This window comes from Neofelis nebulosa, chromosome X (genome assembly GCF_028018385.1).
Source record: "Neofelis nebulosa isolate mNeoNeb1 chromosome X, mNeoNeb1.pri, whole genome shotgun sequence".
NCBI classification, from domain to species: Eukaryota; Metazoa; Chordata; class Mammalia; order Carnivora; family Felidae; genus Neofelis; species Neofelis nebulosa.
In genome coordinates, this window is record NC_080800.1 from 26,454,478 (window position 1) to 26,475,242 (window position 20,765).

At 42.9% G+C, this 20,765-nt stretch overlaps 1 protein-coding gene across 5 annotated transcripts in view; it reads left to right on the top strand.

Annotated features, from left to right (window-relative positions):
• GK (glycerol kinase) overlaps positions 1 to 20,765 on the top strand; it is a 79,057-nt gene that overhangs the window by 29,216 nt on the left and 29,076 nt on the right. For 2 of the 5 annotated variants that reach the window (XM_058713905.1, XM_058713908.1), the window contains exons 5-12: positions 3,247 to 3,330; positions 7,233 to 7,309; positions 9,257 to 9,394; positions 11,858 to 11,967; positions 12,407 to 12,473; positions 13,568 to 13,585; positions 15,250 to 15,285; positions 15,902 to 15,969. In XM_058713905.1, coding sequence (XP_058569888.1) covers positions 3,247 to 3,330; positions 7,233 to 7,309; positions 9,257 to 9,394; positions 11,858 to 11,967; positions 12,407 to 12,473; positions 13,568 to 13,585; positions 15,250 to 15,285; positions 15,902 to 15,969 — 598 coding nt within the window. The remainder of the gene's footprint in view (positions 1 to 3,246; positions 3,331 to 7,232; positions 7,310 to 9,256; positions 9,395 to 11,857; positions 11,968 to 12,406; positions 12,474 to 13,567; positions 13,586 to 15,249; positions 15,286 to 15,901; positions 15,970 to 20,765) is intronic. The other 3 variants (XM_058713906.1, XM_058713907.1, XM_058713909.1) reach the window with 3 other exon arrangements.

Sequence of the window (20,765 nt, forward strand, 5' to 3'; positions counted from 1 at the left end):
AACGTGTCTTTGTTTACTGACATATTTTGTAACAGATACAAGCACGGAAAGAAAGTTTAAATCAGTCCGTTGAGGCACAGGTGGCCTGTTTCAGAAGTTGCAAATAGTGTGAGAGTTGATGCGTTAATTGTGTGATGAGCGAGGTAAACGTTGCACTTGATGTGTCCCTGACCCCGGGCGGTGCTTTTCCTCTTCATCAGTATTCTTCTCCGAAGACTTCCCTTCACCCCAAGCCTCGCCCTTTTTCTAAACCTTTCCCTTCCCAAACCAGCTTTTACTAGGGGTCCACACACCTTGGTGTCTCCCGAGTATTACTGACGGGAAAGGTTGGGGGTTACAAACACACCATGGATGAAGCCCAGCACAACTGCAACTACGCACCCAAACCCCACAGCACCGAAGCGGTGTGCGTGTCACGTGGGGAAAGGCTTGAATCCGGGGTGTTTCATATCTTCGTGTGCACATTTCACGATCGCTACCTGCTGCGATACCACCCGGGCTCCAGTAGCTTTCTGTGGAGCACGGTTCATGGTTTAATATCAAAATATGATTCATATTGAAGACGAATATCCAGGGAGGCAAGAGTCATTGATTTAAGATCTTTATATGTTAGAGAAAACCACCGACAAACATTATTGGTCTCCGATCCATTTTGTCCTTATTTAAATGTTATTGCAAACATCTTTTTCTAAGTTGTTGCATTTAAAATTCCCAATGGGGCACCTGGCTGGCTCAGTCGGTGGAGCGTGTGACTCTGGATCTCGGGGTTGTGAGTTCGAGGGGTGCTTGAGCCCCATGTTGACTATAGAGATTACTTCAAGTAAGATCTTTTAAAAAAAGTTCCCTGTGACGTATAAACTCTTTTCTGCAGAGAGTTGCACTTTTAAACACTGGTCATCCTCTTTGCCTTTTTTAATGTTTATGTACTGGTTAACCCTGGGCCAATGATTAAACTTGTGTAATTATCTGTTGAGATCTGAAGGAACCTTGAGCTTGTTTTTTTTTTTTTTTTTTTTTTTTTTTTAACCTCATCTGGACCTGGATTCGGTTTCAGAGTATCAGCATGAAAGAAAACCATAAGTGGCCAACTATCTAAAACGTGGAAGCATACTTTTTTCGTTTCGTTTCATTTTTATTGTTTTGCTTTGGAAGGGAGAAGATTTTCTTTACTTTTGTCAAATCTAGAATATTCGGCTTTATCAAGATCTACTTCCATTTCTCCTTATGTCCAGTCCTTTATTACAGGGTTTTTTGAATGCCTTCCATTTCCTCCATTTGGGGTAAAAAAAAAAAAAAAAAAAAATACTGCTGTTTTTGTAATTATTCAAGTCTTCAACTCCAGGCCAGTTTAAAAAGAAACTGAATTTGATTTCAACTTTGAGGTTTCTGATCTTTACTGTTTATATTCCACTGATGACTTTAAATTCATCCTGGCTTACCTGTGTCATAGGGGTTTCATGCTGCATTCAGACTCTGGGTTCTGATCCTGGCTTTTCCACTTCTCTCCATTCTGTGTCTTTCCCTTGACAGTTAGACTGGAGAAATTCACAGTGTGGACTTCCTAGGCACGAGGCAAAGATCAATGAGCTAATACACGTAGAGTGCTTACAATAGTGCCTGGCAGAGTAGAAGGCTTCAGTGTTAGCCACGGCCACTGTTCGGAATTGACTGATAGTCTTTTTCACCCAGGAATGCCAGATGGAATGATTGATTTATACATGCCAGGTGTTCTTAGGGGACATGCAGAGCCTACGTGGATCACACACGCTTGTGTCAGTCCTTGGCGTCCCGGCATTTATACACCTAAGACCCGAAATAGGTTCAGCCCCCCACATTGTGGCATATACACGTTTTAAATCACCGCCTCCCCCCCCCCCCAACTCTGCCTTTTTCTTTTGGCCCCAGTGACTTCTGAAAATGTGATCAGGGGAAGGACAGTCATCGATTACGGTCTCTTCTCCTTTGCAAGTGACCTCTTGCCCCGCTTAGTGAATAACTTTTGGCGAGCGGTAACACATAGCAGTTCCATCTGGTTTACTGTTATTATATTTCTTGTTGGGGAGACAGCCCCGTAACACTTTGCGGAACTGCCAGAAGCCCTTGCTCGGGGTGCGCTCCGTAACCCGGAGCCCCGGCTTCATCTCCCTCCTCGGCCCGCCTGCAGCTCCTCGCGTGCTCGTAGCAAACCCGCTCAGAGACGTGTTGTGTGCCTCGGCTTCTGATCAACTGAAAATAATTAAGATTGTTTCTAGTTAATTTTGAAATTTTTTCTTAGGTCCTTTTCCCTTCTATCATTATGACAAACCCAAACCGATGCACCTTTCTAAATATTCTAAATGTCGTCTCTTCCTCTGGACTGTTACTGCATCACCTAACTAACCCCGGTCCGTGGGCAGTGAGGCAACCGCATCTCTCTTCACTGTGCAAACTATGTTGTTCAGACCTGACGAAGTCTAACAGACAGCTAGTGGATGCGACTCTATTTAGTACAAGTGAAAGTTTATCACGTCATCCAAATTGGATTTTTTTTACTTGTTTATTTGATGGTTTGAATCATCTGAATCAGATTTCCTTGGTCTAAATAAGGGACATACCTTATAGAAGCAGGCTATCTAGTGTTCGGGACTCCCGAGCGTCCGTTTTCCTTCTTATTTTTTTCCAAATCACTTTGGAACTTAGCCATTCCCTGTGCCCTCCAGACACGCTTCTCCCGTTTGTGGTGGTGGGCTTCCCCTCCTGCCAGCCTCCCGGGGAGGTGCTTTCTTGGGGCCATGACTTCCCAAAGCAGCCTTTTCATGTCTTCCCGTGGATCGCCTCAACAGTGATTGTGGCTCACTCCTTGGCCTTCCTTTGTAAGGGATGCTCGCTCACTACATCTGTAGCACAGCCTTTCGATTTACTGGTTGCGCGAACAGTCAGTAACCAGCCTGGGCCACTTTTCTAACGAGGACGCAGATAGGTGGCCAGGTGGGGAAGAGTCATCCTGAACAAGAAGCACCTATTTACCTGGTCTTTGTCCACACGGACGGGGTCCACCGAACCAGAGACTCTGACCAGACTGCCTTTGTTTCCCTTCTACTCCATGTCTCTTCCTTTTCCTTTTCTACGCTCAAATGTGTAGAAAGTGTTCGTTCTCATGAACTTGCCCAAGTGATCTACCGTTTCCTAAGCGGTCAGCAAGGGAACACAGACCTTGAATCTGGCCACCTCTAGCGTGAACTGCCGTTATTTCTCCTAATGCTCCAGCCGCTCCAGTTTCTCCTGGCCCTTCCGATCCGGTTGCCGTTGTCCCCTCTGGCTCTTCAGTTCCAGCTGCTGGCGCGTCCTCAGGTATTGCTCTTCTGGCTCCCGCTCCCTTCCCAGCCTTCCGACTCAGACGCGACGGGGAAAATTGACCACTGAAATTGACCACCGCTGCTGGATATGGATCTGGCACCTTTGATTGTTCTCAGAAATGACCTCCACAAGGGGCTTAGTCCTCCAGCTTGGGGCCTTCTCTTTGGCTTTTGGTCTCTTATTCTGCCAATCTAATTCTGCCATCTTAGCTTCCTTAATGAGTTTTCTAATTTTTTTTTGTTCTTAACTCCATTAATTTTCAGCATTTGTGAATTGTTGGGTAGTGTATCAACCACTGACATTTTTCTCTTTGGCAGTTGTACTAATTCATTCCATGTATTCTAATTACCTTAAACTCTTGGGCTATAAAAACAAAGTGAACCTGCCAGCCTTCTGTGATCATGGAATAATGGCAGCAGAGAGACTGCAGAGCCCATCTAGTCTGACTGCCTCGTTTTAGACTCAGGAAATCAAGGCCACAAAGGGTAAAATGACTTGCTTGAGTCACGTAGCTTATTGGTGGCAAAGTCAGAAGACAAACAACTTTGGTCTCCTGATTTGACATCCAGGGTTTTGACTCTTTTTGGTGAGAGTTTGATTCTGTGCATTCCATTCTGGATACTCTCAAGGTCTCAAGTGAGGAGTAAAGTGCCCCAGTTACTTAAGTGGTCGTTGTCAAGGAGCAATAGAGTCACAGAGCCACTGGGACTCAGAGAAGACAACTGGGCATGAGTTTACCTGTCGTTGTGTTTTTGTTTCTTTAATTTTTTTTTTACATTTATTTATTTTTAAGAGACAGAGACAGCACAAGTAGGGGAGGAGCAGAGAGAGAATGAGACACAGAATCTGAAGCAGGATCCAGGCTCTGAGCTGTCAGCACAGAGCCCAATGCGGGGCTCGAACTCACAAACCACGAAACCATGACCTGAGCCGAAGTCGGACGCTTAACCGACTGAGCCACCCAGGCGCCCCTCTGTCATTTTGTTTTTAAAGAAATAATTGGAACAAGTTCCATATCCTAAAGACCAGGCCCTAGAAAAGAGGCTCTCAAGTTCTAGTATAATACTGAATAACTTGGGATGTTTATAACAAAAGTACAAAGAGTCAGGCCTTCCTTGCATACACCTGCAACCAGAATCCTGCAAGGTAGGGCTTGGAATGTGTAATTTCAGATTTTTCCAGGTAGTTCTCATGTGCTTTCTGGGTAAGAACCGCTGCTGTGGAGTCTAGCAGTGTTTCTTAAAGGAGCGGGGGTTGGAAGGGGACACCTATGTAAAAGGCACATTTCTGGGATCCCTCCCTGGATCTACTATCCTAGAATTTCTGGGAATGGGGTCCATCTTTAACTTCCCTAATGATTATTTGCATTAAAACACAGAAAAGCACTCATCTAGGAGGCTCTGAGTCATTCCACAACAGCCTAGAACAATGACTTTCATGTCCTTTGCTCATGTCCCTTGATAAGAAATACATTTTACACCGTGACTCATCAAACTCCCATAACTAAAACAGAAGTTTCACAATACTTACCTTACTGAGTTGCGTGAACTCTGTTAGTTTCCATTCTAATCCATCCTGTTTCATTTTTTAAAAGTAGGTAGTTGAAACACACTCAACTGATTGAAAACCCCCGGCCCACTGGAGCTTGAAACACTGAAAATTGAGATGTGTTTGTTAATTCACAGGCTCAAAACCTCTCTCTTGCATTCCTCTCCTTTTCCCCGTTACTCCTGTTAATACCTCCTGGGGTTGCTTGCCTATGAGGAAGGTCCGCTTTTGTCAGAGCCCTGCAATACTGCCCCTCTGAAAAGTGGACTGCCTTCATTCCCTGGGCATGGCAGTTCTCGCCAAGTCCACGCGGCTGCTGCTAATGGCTTACATCAATCACAGTGCAAGTAACGGAGGACTCAACCTGAACTCAATCAAGTTTAAAAAAAAAAAACAAAACCCAAGAATGTTCATGGAACCAGCAGCGCAAGAGTCGCTTAGTTCAGGTGCTGTTTGATTCTAGACTCGGACGTTATGACCTGGATGCCCCACGAGTCTGTCTTTTCTTGGGATGGCTCCAGATGCGGCCGACGCGGCTCTCTCTTCTTGGGGGCCGCAGGCCCGGCCACACTGCCGAGGAGAGCTGCGGAGAAGCGAGTCTGGCAGACTGAGCACGAATCTCCGTTGGGCGGATGAGTCCACACGCGCTCCGCTGAGCCAGTCCCTGGGATGCAGACGCGATGCTGGAGCTGGGAGTAGGGTCGCATCGCAGGCCGACCGCTCGGCTCAGGATGAGGGAGGGACGAGTTGCTTCGCAGAGTTTGAGATCCCGCACTCGGGAGCGAGAGGGATGCGTGGTGGGCAGAGGTGCAACATGTGCCCTCTAGGCCTCGGAACCCCCGGTCTTCCTCTCTGCCTCCTGTTTCCTCGGTGGTGACCAGCCTGTGCCTGCTGCTTTTCACACCCGTAGAAACCAGTCTGCTGTCCCGAGGTAGCCACCGGTCAAAATCAAGCGCAGATGGCCCTCCATGAGGGAAGTGACAATTTAAGGGATCAGAAAGAACGCATTAAAATTCACTACAGAAAAGAACGGGTTTTTTTATTTTTTTAGTTTTATTTTTTATGAAAAAACGACAACAGCTGGTTTTTTTTTTTTTAATTTTTTTTTCAACGTTTTTTATTTATTTTTGGGACAGAGAGAGACAGAGCATGAACGGGGGAGGGGCAGAGAGAGAGGGAGACACAGAGTCGGAAACAGGCTCCAGGCTCCGAGCCATCAGCCCAGAGCCTGACGCGGGGCTCGAACTCACGGACCGCGAGATCGTGACCTGGCCGAAGTCGGACGCTTAACCGACTGCGCCACCCAGGCGCCCCACAGCTGGTTTTTAAACAGAGAGAGAGGAATCGGCTAGTTCAGGGTGCACCAGACTGTGCGCTGAGTGGCCAACATTCACGTGTGTGGTGGGCACGCCTGTGTGCCCTTTAAATAAACCACAGGCCTGAGCCTTTTCAGGAGGCACCTGAGCATAGTCAGTGCCTAAAAATACCAAGTGACCACTAACAGATTAAAAGTGCGAGAAGGTTAAGTACAAAACTTAAATCTGACAAACAAAACTCTGCGGTCCTGTTGGTTCCCCTTCATCGTGGCTTTATGCACTACCCGATACCTTCTCTTTCTCAGGCCTTCTGTCGTGAAGCAGCACAGAAATATCTTCTCCTAGACGGTCAGAAAGGGGACGATAGTTGCTTACTATAAATGATGTTGCGCTCTTAAAATAGATTTTTTTTACAGTCTAGCACGGAGCAAGAATGGTGACCTTTAAACAGTTCTTGTAATGATTCTGGCCTGTAGCCTACTTTTGAAATGGAAGAGTTTGATGTAAATAAGCAATTCATACGTGAGAGACTGAATCTTACTTCTTCCTCCAATAAGTGGTACCGGGTGCTCTGCTCTGTCACAGATTGCTCCCAGGTTTTCTAAGATACCCATTTTGTACACAGCACGGTGATCCTGAGCTGTGAATTCTGCCCCGGCAACTAGCCTGACGAGCATTTAGATTTTCTCCGTACTCCTGCATTCTTGGAAAATGCCTATCCAAAACATTTTTTCATTGTGGTTTTTTTTTTTTTTTTCCTATAAAAAGGATACAAAATAAGGGCCCTAAGGTTTGTATTTTTCTAACTTGGTCTGTAATTTTGCATAAAACCTTTCAGTTCTTCCTCATAAATTTATTCTTTTTTTCTAACAATATGCCCATTCATTTCTAATTTTCTAATTTCTTTTGAAAGCTCTAGCATTTTAATTGCTTATGGAAACTAATCGATCTCCTATCCTTGACAGTGATTTCATTAAGATCTGATTTTTTAAATGAAGTTTTTCATATATATTATTATATTTTGGTCTATAGTGTGGCTTGATCTAAGAACCCAGTCTACCGTTGAGAATCTTAGTAAAAGAATTCCAGGAAATAATAACTTTGTCAAGGTAAGAGATGTCTTCAAAAGTATACTATAAGAATGCTTGTTTAAAAAAAGGGTTTAGAGATTTCACCTGAAAGACTATTCGGGCCCTATATCCTATCGCACAGTAATTATTGGATACATTTTATAGACTATCCGCAGATAATTGAGGGTAACTCAAGTATTTACCTTTCTGTCTTCTTGCCCTGTGGTGGATTTGAGGATTCATATTCCAAGGTCCATAGGCTGAAGGGGATTATAAAGTGTCCCAGTGGCTTAAGCCATGCTTCCCAGGGCGTGCTTCCTATAATTCAACCATGCTTCCAAAATCTGTCCTTCTTGGTTTCTACTATCTGTCAAAGAAAGTTCCGGATGCTTTGGAGTTTTTAGGCATCTGGATTCAGAGGGACAAAGTAAAAGTCACTCCAACTCCTCCCGAACTCCTCTTCCACTTCATTCATATGAAGGAAGCTTATAAAAATTGCCTATATTTCAGTCCATATGTAGAGCTCTCTTCAGATAAATGAAGGGAGAGAGAATTTTTTTTGAAACTGGCAAGGTATTTTTCTTAGCAAGGTCAAGGCCAACTTCTCCTAGCATCCAAAGGAAGTTCTGGGGTGTTTGTTTGTTTATCCCCTTGGTATTTATTTGTCAGCAGGACCCTTAGGGCAGTGGTTCTTGGTTGTGAAACTAGCGTTCAGATCCCATTAACTGTAGCAATTGAACAGACCATTCCCTACCCTCACCCGCCCGAATAACTTCAGGCTGGTCCTGAATATACCCTCACCCACTTCCTATTCTGTTCCTCTTTGTCACCCTGCCCAACCGTCATCCCCACCTCTAGTTCCTTTGCTTCAAGGGATGCATGTTTTTCTCTTCGGTGCCATTGTAGGCCGCTTTTACACTCTCTACCCAAGTCATAACAGTGAAATATTACGGACTACCTCACTGTTGGCTCTGTGGGATGATCCTTGGTCCTTCGAAGAGAAATGATCCCATAAATTATTTCCTTTCATTATTTTTGAGCATTGATTTATTTTTTTCTAGGAAAGCTAGACAACCATGAGTTGAGAGTCTTAACTTACAGGGTGCATTAAAGTATTAAATGGTTTGGTTTGAATTTTCTGTAGTTAGGTGATCAATGAGGAGACCAAAGATTAGGGGAGGGGAAAGACAGTTGCACTATTTTGATGTATGTACCTTCTTCACCACTTTCATTAGCCCTTATAAATAAATCTAGTATTTAATATACTAACAAAAATAGGAGTTGGACTGATCCATTCTAAAGGAATACTGACCCTTTACCCTTTAGTCAGTCCACCGTCTCTTTGCTCCATGTCCTTGCTGAGTTGAGGCAACTCTTTTCTTCTATAGAACAACTCAATGTTGCTTTCCTCTGGCATGTCCTTGAGCTCGACTTTATTCTCCACTTACTTTATGTTATGGTATTTGAATATGTGTGTGTGTAAATATATATACTTGTTTATGACATAGTTTTTACACACATAAGTCTATTGCTGTTAAGTCGTCCATGTTTTGAAACAAAATTCTCTGGTGTGGTCGTTAGTCTATGATTTGATGTACTCCCTGATTTTTAATAGTTTAAACTATCACTTTTAGGAAATACAAAATGAAAAGCAGAGTTTTGGACTAGGTTCTGCATGTACTAGTCATCACAAAAGCTAACATCTACGTGTTCACGCTCTAGATCCCAGGGTACTGTGTCATTTAATTTTCTCTTTACCTTGCAACGTGGATGCTCTTTGAACTGCAAACACATCACACTGATCTTTGTTCGTGAACACGCCTTCCTGTGCCACAAGATAGGAAAAGTATTTTTATCCATAATACCAGGGGGCTTGGCTTTAGCGCCATCGAATGTTTTGGGATTTGTTGCGTTTGGGGGGTTTGGTGCTTTATTTTAAACTGTTAGGAATTCACTTTGCTGGCTGAACTTCATAACTGTTTTTAGTCCAAGACAGGCCTTCCACTTAGCACTTACTTCAGTGCCGTGAAACTTCGTTGGCTCCTTGACAATGTGAGAAAAGTTCAAAAGGCTGTTGAAGAGGATAGAGCTCTTTTTGGGACCATTGATTCATGGCTTATTTGGGTATGTTTAAATATAACGTATGCATGGGGAAAGCTTTTCAGAAATTTTTTAGACCATCTGTTTTCTGTTAAGAGTTCAAACATGTTAGTTGGCAAAATTAACATTTCAGCCTCCATTTAAGAGGCATTTTTCCTTACTTCCTCCTTAGTTTTTCTTGCTTTATTTCCGTAAAAATGGAGGATGATCGCCAAAACCATGTGTCATGTCTATTCTCTTACGAATAAGTAATTTAGGTAATTAGTAATTAGCAATTAAGGTAGTCTTTTTCTCTTGCCTATCATATATTCTTTTCCACTGGTCATTTCTTTTTTTTATTTTAGGGAGAGAGAGAGGGTGTACACGTTTGCACTCACATGAGTGAGGGAGGGACAGAGGGAGAGAGAGGGAGAATCTCAAGCAGGCCTCATGCTCGGCACGGAGCCCGACACAGGGCTCGATGCCCCAACCGTGAGATCACGACCTGAGCAGACATCGAGAGTCAGATGCTCAACCCACTGAGCCACCCAGGTGCCCCTCCACCGGTCATTCTTAAATGCAACAACTATTTAACATGATAAACATCTATGTGGCTTTTATCATATGCTTTCAGTATTACACAGCTGTCTCTTATTTAAGCCAGAATATAAAAAATCATGGTGGAAATTTCACTGTCTAATCTTTTGGCCTAAGCCGAACACGGATGAGTAGAAACTAACATTTTAGACATTTCCCAGATTTATCTTAAAAGTACATGTTCTCTCTCCCTTTCTCTCTTTCGTTCTTTGTCATTTTTATCGTGGGCGTTTTCAAATATACCCCAGGTTGAGGGAAATAGCGTGATGAACCTCTACATCAGTGGGCCAGCTACAGCAGTCAACTCTGGCCAATCTTGTTTCAACTATACTCACATACTCTAGCTCCCCACGGATCATTTTAAATTTTTTTTTTTAACGTTTATTTTTGAGACAGAGAGAGACAGAGCATGAACGGGGGAGGGTCAGAGAGAGAGGGAGACACAGAATCTGAAACAGGCTCCAGGCTCTGAGCTGTCAGCACGGAGCCCGACGCGGGGCTCGAACTCACGGACCGCGAGATCATGACCTGAGCCAAAGTCGGCCGCCCAACCGACTGAGCCACCCAGGCGCCCCACCCACGGATCATTTTAAAGCAAATCCCCCACACATACTTTCATCTGTAATTACTTCAGTAAGTGTATGGTTATCTTTTTCAACGTTCAAGAGAGCGTCGTGAGAATATTGTCCCTGTTCTCATTTACCGCACCCACTGAGCAGATGTTCCAGAACCAGTACCAGGAAGCGGCGCCTTCTCTGCTTGGCCAGGGCCGGCCGTGGGTGGCGCTCTCATGGCCCACCGTTTTCACACCTGTCACAGTTGACATAGTTCTGCCGATCAGTTGCCTGGAACCAGAGTGAGGCAGGCTGTGGCAACTGTGAGCTGCAGGAGACAAGGGAGCGCGTCTTGCTGTGGGTCGAGGGGGACCTGCTCACGGGATGCCGAGATGCCTTTTCTCCGCTTCGGTTCCCGCCTCCCCTCTTAACCGCTCGCACACGAAAGAAAGCGGCAATCCTTTCAGCTCAGCTCTGAGGATATTAACACTAGAGAATTTAAACCTCTGCTTTTGGGATATATGCTTGGGTCGGCGCAGCCCAATGAGAATTGTTATTCTCAAAAAACAAAAACAAAGAAAGAGCAACACAGAGTTCTGGAAGATCCTGAAGAGGCAGACGTGTCAATATAGTTCTCTTTGCCAAATCTGAGAAGACTGCATTTTGCAAAGATAACAGATGAAAACAAAACTGATTTTTGTGTGTAACCACCAATGGACTAGAAGCTGTACTAACATGGTGGCCACTTGGCCACTGACAACTTCAGATGTGGCAGGTCTGAATCGACATGTGCTGTGAGTGTAACATATATACTGTGTTTAAGTAGGTAAAATGTTGGGGCACCTGGCTGGCTCAGTCACTAGAGTGTGTGACTCTTGATCTGGGGCTTGCAAGTGTAAGCCCCACATTGGGCATAGAGACTACTTAAAAATAAAATAATTTATTAATCAATAGGTAAAATGTCTCCGAAAGAATTTTTTTATATTAAAAGGGTATTTTGGAGATATTGGGTTAAATAAAATATATGCTATCATTAAAATTAATTTCACTTGCTTCTCTATACTTTTTTTTAAATTTTTAAAAATACAATTTATTGTCAAATTGGCTTCCGTACAGCACCCAGTGCTCATTACTTCGCTCTACTTTTTAAATGTAGCTAGTAGACAATGTAGAATTACGTATGTAGCTCGCGTTATATTTCTGTGAGACACTGCCAGAAACCTGAACATTCAACGACTGGCACGTTCCATTCTCCTGCTTTCTGCACTCTGCTCCTGATTACAGCCCTTGACGACATGTAATTTAGGTTGCAAATTAGTGCAAATTTAACATGTCCTGTCCTCTTTATTCTGTCTAGAGTTTGACGGGAGGGGCCAACGGAGGTGTCCATTGCACGGATGTAACCAATGCAAGTAGGACGATGCTTTTCAACATTCATTCTCTGGAGTGGGATAAAGAGCTCTGCGAGTGAGTTGGGTTTTGCCCTAAAAAGCAATTGCCAGATACGTTACCTATTTATAACCTAAATCTTACTCTTCCGATGTCGGCAGAGCACCAAACTTTAATTGTTGGTATTTTAACTACAGTGTATATACTGTGTATTCAAACAAGAGACTGTTGTTGCGTATATAACAGGCCAAATTAAGTGTCTTGATTAGGAAGGTTAGGTTTATTTAGAAAAGTACTTTGTGTGTTGTGTGCTTTTTGTTTTTTATCGATTTGTGTCAAATTAGAATGTTAAGTATCCATACCCACAACCATGGTCTGCTGGCTTATTATTTAACTCTACACTCCAATACATTCATTTTCTAATAGTTATTTACATTTTCGCTTCTAAATACATATAAATGCGTCCAAATATTTATTTAAAATGGTGTTAAATACACAGTTTTTAATTGTTTTTCAGATTTTTTGAAATTCCAATGAAAGTTCTTCCAAATGTTCGGAGTTCTTCTGAGATCTATGGCTTAATGGTAAAAAAAAAAAAAAAGTGCTTAAATTTCATTTTTAAAAAAGCTTTACTATTCAAAACTCCAAAGGCAGTTGTGTTAGCTTTCCTAGTTTGATAGTTGTGACTTTTCTGTAAGTGTTGGTAGTATGTAAGACGAGAATTTAGTGCTGTTTATATAGTTTGATAACTTAACAATTTTAGAATCCTCCTTACCAGTTGATTTTACATTTTATAAACTTTAATTGGCTTTTCTTTGAATATTCTGCTTTTAAAGTATTACTGCAATAATCTAACTACAGAGGGTGGCATGCGAATGTTTGAGCTGGTTTATTATTTTAATTGAAAAAACTTTAGTAGTTGTGGTGTCGGCTTCTATTTTATGGGAGAGTGTCTTCACATTTTAGTGTTCTTTTTCCTGTTGAATTTCTTTTAATAGCCAAACCATATTTTTTATATTAGATTCTTTGTCAGCCCAAAAAAAACCTTTAGCAAAGAAACTGAAAGCAAACAGTCTGTTTCTGATTTGTGATTGCTAATTAAACAGGTTTCCATAATGCACGTTTTTCTGTCGATTTCACTGAAACCGAGAGAAAAAGTCACTTTAGCAAAAAGCGTGCTTATTATCACTGAGTATCTCTGAGTACGCATCAGGGATGAAAAACCTCCAGGAGGATTTGAACTGGTATTTGGACACAAAAATCTAGAATTTACGATAAAAGTTAAAAATATGTCTAAGATAAATTGTAAAAAAAAAAAAAAATACTGTTTAGACATTTCATGACAAATATTAGAAACTCTCCTTACAGAGTTAATAAAAATTGAGTTAAATACTGATCGCTCTGGCTAAAGCTTGAGCAGACTTCTTAAATATTTCACTTATAATAAAGCTTTCTCAGGTACCGTGAAATTTTTTTAAGGGGAAGCACTGCTCATCTGTACTAAAAGTGCTTCGATGACTTCATAGCTGTCTATACACTGACTTGGGTCAGAAAAAAGAACTTATTCTTGAGAAACAGTTTTAGAGAACGGTTGAAAAAGCATTTACTGGCCTAGTTTTTTCTCTTGCATTTAAAATATTATGCTTCTGTCCCCCTTTTTCCCCCTTGCTGACTATAGAAAATCTCTCATAGTCTGGTGAGTAGGTTGCCCACCAATTATGCTACCCATTCATTTGGAAAAGATACAGTGCATTTCCATTTAGTTTTAGACAAACAGAAGTCCATTTACTAAACAGATTCTTCTAGAATCTCGTGACCCTCCAAATTACTGTAAGCTCTAGGCAAGCTTTAGGTTTTCTTTAAAGTCATTCGTTTCTGTTTGTTTTTAAGTTTGCCCTAAGACTGAAAGTGGTGTTTCAAAATAAAAGACTAAGGTAATTTTCCAGAGTGAGAAATTCTGATGTTCCCCGTGACAAAGTACAGTTGTGATGTGCTTTGGACTTTAGCAGAACAGGGAAATGAGATGTAGTTTTTAAATGTCCTAAATGCCTGTCTTAAAGGAAACTTGACCAGCCTTTCAGACTAGTTAGTTGGAAATGCACTGTCCCTTTTTCTGCATGCTTCACCAGAGGACATTCCCAGGAATCCTCCGGAGATCCCTCCCTAAGAAGAAAAAAAGAGCGCTTTATGTGCCTGAATGCACATTAGCAGATCCTGCTGGCAGTCTGATAATAACTTCCAATAGTATAAGCAATGGCTTCTTTTAGTTTCTTAGTATGTTAAGATATATAGCCTCTAGGTTTCCTACAGATTCACTTTGTGTTCTTTGCGAAATTTAGCCTTCACTTATTATCCAGGTCCAGATTTTCTAAGAATGTATACAGTACATAAAAATGGCAGGTCTTGAATTAAGCAGAAAGCATGAAAGAAATAAAATAATATCCACCATCTAGAAGATGTTTTCTATTTTGTGAAGCATAAAAATATACGCTGTTGTTTCCTTATCACTCTAGCCCTGTGAGGTGGCTTCCGTTCTTACCCTCATTCGAGCAGATAGGGAACCTTACGCTCCCGGAGGCTGGGGCACTGGCTCCCAAAGGGCAGACTAAGGGGTCAGTCAGTCCAAAGCTTTTGTTTGGCGCTCTTCCTAGTTGAGTATGTTGTTTTTTTTTTTTAAATAAGTTCTGTAACATACACAGCCACTTATATCTCATTTTTGTTCTAGAATGCCGGCCATATTTGATCAAAATAAAAACCTCTCTTCGTGACCTAAATTGAACTCTTGCTTAGCTAAACTTGAAGAATGATGTTGGCTCTATAAACAAATAATACCCAATACCCAGACGCGCTTGGGTTTCTTATCTCGAGTAGTTTGGGTAGGAAGGTTGGTCGGTAAAATCCAGCCTTCCAAAATGAGAATGTTCCGTGCTGGTTTGATAGCTATGTGTATGTTCATTTTAAAGGATGCATCCGTTTTCCTTATTAACGGCAATAATAGAAAGAACTATCGGACCCAGGCTTTCTTGTTACCTAGATTCCGTTTTGTAGATCAAGAAATTGAGGCAAGGAGAAGTTTCAGCGGCCTGCTCAGTGGCTTAACGCTGACTAACCAAGAGTAGACCCCACGTCTCCTGAGTCCGAGTCCAGTGTTTGACATCCATTCTCCAATGCCGTGTCTCTTCTTGTCATTCTAGAAATGTCTAGTGTCTGTCTCTGAACCACATATGTAGTTGAATCACTTGCTTTGTCTTGTCTGCCCACATGCTCTGGCATGTTGCTATTCGTGTTCATTCCTGTTGCAGTTTTGTTAGAGACAATAGTTTGTGATTATTCATAATCCTTTTTTTCAAATTTTATTAGAAAGCTGGGGCCTTGGAAGGTGTGCCAATATCGGGGGTAAGTTTCATCTTCCTGCTACCTCCCCAACCTTAGTCCCCTTCCATGTCATGGGTTTCTTCCTATACCTGAATCAGTCTCCCCCATCCTAAGCTATGGAAAACAAATAAAAGCCGCAAAATTGGCTGATTCTTGTTCTTATGTGACACAGTATGGGCCACTGAGAATCTTTTGATTAAATTCTAGCTCTTCCTTCCCATACCTACTATCTTATAGGGGCTTTAAGAAATGGGAAAATGGGGGCTCCTGGGTGGCTCAGTCGGTTAAGTGTCCGACTTCGGCTCACGTCATGATCTCGCAGTTTGTGGGTTTGAGCCCTGCGTTGGGCTCTGTGCTGACAACACGGAGCCTGGAGCCTGCTTCAAATCCTGTGTCTCCCTCTCTTTCTGCCCCTCCCCCGCTCTCCCTCTGTCTCAAAAAAATAAATAAATAAATAAACATTTAAAAAATTTAAAAAAAAAAAGAAATGGAAAAAAGACCAAACAGAAGCAATGTAAAAATGAAGACAATTAATTCCTTGATAATTAAAAAAAAGGAAAAATAAATCCTATGGCTGTTCTAAAAGGAAAATTAATAATATTATCTTAGTGTTCTTTATTGTCATTTATACTTTCAGTGTTTGGGGGACCAGTCTGCTGCATTGGTGGGACAAATGTGCTTCCAGGATGGACAAGCCAAAAATACGTGAGTTTAAGAAATAAATTAAAAAACCAATGGTGTTTTGTTTGTTTGTTTCTCCCTTTGGTGCTTTGAGGAAAATCTGTTGAAGTTCATCCAGGCTGAAAATCAATAGCTTAAGAGTTCCATTAAGATTTTGCCATTTGGTTTTCTTTATCTCCTTCAAATAAAATACATTATGCTGTATGTATACACACTGCTAAGGCTTGTAAAGACCTTAATTTATAAAACTCGATACATATTCCATCCAGAAACTAAGTTTTGGTTTAAAGTATTCATGGTGGGGAGTGGAGGAGGGCAGGGCAGAGGGGAGGCAGAGCCGTGATTTAAGCTACATTTCTCCGGGGCACCTGGCCGTCTCCGTTGGTGGAGCATGTGACTCTTGATCTCGGGGTCATGAATTCAAGCCCCACGTTGGGTATAGAGATCACTTCCAATTTTTTTTAATTACAAAAATTAAGTAAATTTAATTAAATAGACTCTATTTTTCAACCTACTGTCCCTATCTTAGACTTTCTCACTATAGCTATAAAGTTATATTTCTGTGGGATCTTCAGTTGCTGTTTTCCTGGCATTGTGTTCCCCCCCCCCCTTCCCTACTTGGGAGTTTCTCCTTCGACAAGAAACAGAAGCAATGATGGAAGTAGAGATTGGGTGCGTGTTTTTCCTTACTACTCATACGTGGGGAGCCTGCAACCAGCGCCATATCTCAGAGCGATAAGGTTTCTCACATTTTCAGATGAAAAAACAGATGCTCAGGAGTGGTTAAGCTACTAAGTGAAAGACACCACCTCTGACCCCAGGTGGATCGGATTCGGATTCGCGACTTAGCCGGGGGCTCTTAACCTCTCTGTGTCACTGTACCCCATGCAGAGAAGATTCCCGTAGACCCAGCAGGAGACTGTCTACAGTGAATTCTTCTTTTGTAGGGAATTTCCTAATTCTCTCATCAATGTTAACCGCAGTGGTTATGTTCTTCTTTTGGGAATAATGGAATGTCTCACATTTGTAATTAAGTATTTTGTAGCCTAGCAGGGTCAGCAGTCCCCATGTGAGAGTGTGACATTATTTGTGTGAGTTTTTCTTGGAGGAGAGAGAAGAGATATGAAAAATCTTTGCAGGTCATGGTGTCCTGTGGGTGTGATCAAGAGAGCCTGACTGAGCATGGGTCTGGAAACACGCTCTGCATTCGGGGTTCCAGGCAGCTGCATCGGGAACCAAGAGAAACGATAGACAACTAGGCTGTCTTTTCTCCCCCACCTTCTCCCCCACCTTCCCCGCTCTGCCAGGCACACTAACGCTGGTAAATACTTGACTCTATTTGTCAAGTACCTAACCGAGTGTAGAGCACGTGGGAGGTGCCCGAGAAAATCGTCTGCTTTTCCTCCTCTCTACTCCCTTCCCGTGTAAGCCTTAACCAGCCAAGTCCTAAAATGATGAATTTAAGCGCGGGAGGGCTTAGCGAGTACCTCTCCAGCCACTGCCGGTTGGAGACTGGAAATAGCAAGTGGTAAGATCTCTGGGCTCGCATTTCTCTCCCTGAGGGGGAAAGAACAGAAGTACACAGTTCATCGTGTTACAGATCAGAACTTCTGCGCCATTAAGAAACCTTGAAAGCCTGTTTTTGGGTTCCAAAGGCAGGGGAGGAAAATCACGGAAGATTATGTTAATAATGAGATGTTTTGAAGAATGAGCTATATTGGCAAGTGCACAGAACACTGAACTAGTAGCAAAGAGGGAAATGGAAGACTGTGTTTAGAGGACGTAGTGAACATTCGGGTAGGGCAGTGGTAGAAAATAAGGCTAGGATCATGTCGTGACGCCCTTAATTTCAGACTGAGGCGTTTTTTCCTGATTAGGCAGTGGGACACCTCTGAAGGTTTATGAACTGGTTTTCAGAGTGACTAGAGTCATTCATTGATAACACTGAAGTCCTTGCCCAAAGCGAGGAGAAACTGAACGCAAAGAGGCCACGTAGGCATCCCGATAACGAAGATAAGGACGAAAAAGAGTGGGGACGGAGCAGGAGGCTGTAGGTGGATATCCGTGGCACTGGAGAAGGACGAGAGACAGGAAATAGGTATTGAGTCTAATCACCTGGGCCCAGTGGGTAGGCTGAGCCAAAGTAAGAAACAGGTCTGAATAGTATGCATTCTGTTTGGGACCTGTCTGTGGTCCTGGTAGGCTGTGCATTGCACACACCCGTGAATATGGAATGAGTTCAGTATCAAAATAGAGCTTTTAAACTTCCCTTATTTAGAGGTGGTTTTTAAAGCAGTGGAAATAGATATACCAAGAAAAAGTATACAGGTACAGGAGATACTTAGGGCAAGTAACAGACCCAGGGATGGGCCATTCACTCATTCACGTGGAAACCCAGGGTAGAGATATTTAAGAGGGAGGCTCGGTCAGCAGTACAAAATACTACAAAAAGGTCACAGAGGCCGAGGATGAGAAGCAAGCATCCTACGTAGAAGGTAGGTCCTCAGTGGTGACTTCTAGGCACGAAGCTTCAGTAGAATGCTCAGGACGAAAGCCAGGTGGCACAGGGCCAAAAGAGACGTGGGCAGGTGGAAAACAGAGACAGCCAGACTGAATGTACTTTGCAAAAATGACCATCCAGAAGTGGTGGGCGAAGTAGGCGGTCTGTTACTTAACAAGATCATGGCAAGTTTGGGGCGTTTGTGTTTTTAAGTTCGAGCAAGACCAGAGAATGCTTCTTTGGAGTCTCAGTAGAGGGCAGTTGGGACTTGAAAATGAATGAGAGATAAGTGATGGGCAGAGTGAAGTCCTGAGAGGTTGGAGATAGTGGGATCAAGTGAGCCCGTCTCTTCAAACCTCAGCAGGGAGCAAAGGACCGCCATCTCCGAATTCAGTGGAAAGCCCATCTCTGTTTTGATGTGGAGGAACTGATTATGGGCGATAGTCATTTTTCTTTCAGCTTTTCCAAATTTTCTACTTTTTCTTGAATGAACAGGGATTATTTGAACTTTAAATTTTGCTCTTCAGGACGAGAACCTAAGATAGATGCCCTCTCTCCCCAGAGGCATTAAGTAGTGTAAAGGAGGCCTTTCACCTCCTTTACAGCTTCCGCCAGGGCCCCTCTCCTCCTCCTGGGCGCCATCTTTGAGAGGGCGCCCTCCTCTGTGAGGGACGGCAGGCAGCCTTTACCATCACAGAGGTTAGAAAAGCCAGACATCTTTCTGGGATGCTCAAACGCAGCACAATCTTGAGAAAGGATAGGTATACCATATAAATGCTGAGAGCTCCATATATGTTTAATGACTGGGAAGAAGAAATAATAACATTTAAGAGAAAAATAATTGCCTGTGTCCTGTTTTGAAAGCTGTGGCCTTGGGGCGCCTGGGTGGCGCAGTCGGTTAAGCGTCCGACTTCAGCCAGGTCACGATCTCGCGGTCCGTGAGTTCGAGCCCCGCGTCAGGCTCTGGGCCGATGGCTCGGAGCCTGGAGCCTGTTTCCGATTCTGTGTCTCCCTCTCTCTCTGCCCCTCCCCCGTTCATGCTCTGTCTCTCTCTGTCCCAAAAATAAATAAAAAACGTTGAAAAAAAAAATTTAAAAAAAAAAAAAAAGAAAGAAAGCTGTGGCCTCTATGTAGCAAGAGTCTCTCCATACACTGATAAGGTTCGTTAATTATTTACTAAGCATACTAACTGAAGAATTCACTTTTATTAAATGCCTCGAGCCTTTGCATCATTTTGGTACTTTAAGATTTGTACACTACTGTTTGGTATACAGAGTGTGTATATGGGGGCCAAATTGGTACAGATTTCTCCTTTAAAAAGCATGAAACCGGTCATTAACTTCCATTTTTAAGAGTAATTATTAAAGGAGATTCATTTAAAATATATAGCCTTTTCAGCATTGTGGTAGTAAAAGGGTGTGGTGATTTATATGTTTTAATTCGTAAGTTTATTATGGCCTGTACCTAGTTATTTGACGGGTGTCTTTAAAAATGTAGATATTCGCGGGTGGCTCAGTCGGTTAAGCGGCCGACTTCGGCTCAGGTCATGATCTCTCGGTCCCTGAGTTCGAGCCCCGCGTCGGGCTCTGTGCTGACAGCTCAGAGCCTGGAGCCTGTTTCAGATTCTGTGTCTCCCTCTCTCTGACCCCCTCCCCCCGTTCATGCTCTGTCTCTCCCTGTTTCAAAAATAAATAAAACGTTAAAAACAAAATTTTAAAAAAATGTAGATATTTGCTGGGGCGCCTGGCTGCCTCACTTGGTAGAGCATGTGACTCTTGATCTTGGGGTTGTGAGTTCGAGCTCCATGTTGAATGTAGAGATTACTTAACAGTAAAATCTTTTTGAAAATTTTACTTTAAAAAATTGTTTGAATGTTTATTCATTTTTGAGAGAGAGACAGAGTGTGGGTGGGGGAGGAGCAGAGAGCGGGAGACACAGAATCCAAATCAGGCTCCAGGCTCCGAGCTGTCGGCACAGAGCCCGACGCGGGGCTCGAACGTAGGAACCGTGAGATCATGACCTGAGCCAAAGTCAGATGCTTAACTGACTGAGCCACCCAGGAGCCCCTAAAATTTTTTTTTTATTTTAGAAAGAGAGAATGCACGGGTGGGGTAGAGGGACAGAGGGAGAGAGAGAGAGAGAGAGAGAGAGAGAGAGAGAGAGAGAGAGAGAGAGAGAGAGAGAGAGAGAGAGAATCGTAAGCAGGCTCCACATTCAGTGTGGATCCCAATCCCGGGCTCGATTCCACAACCCTGGGATCCTGACCTGAGCTGAAATCAAGAGTCAGATGCTCAAATGCCTGAGCCGCCCCAGGTGCTCC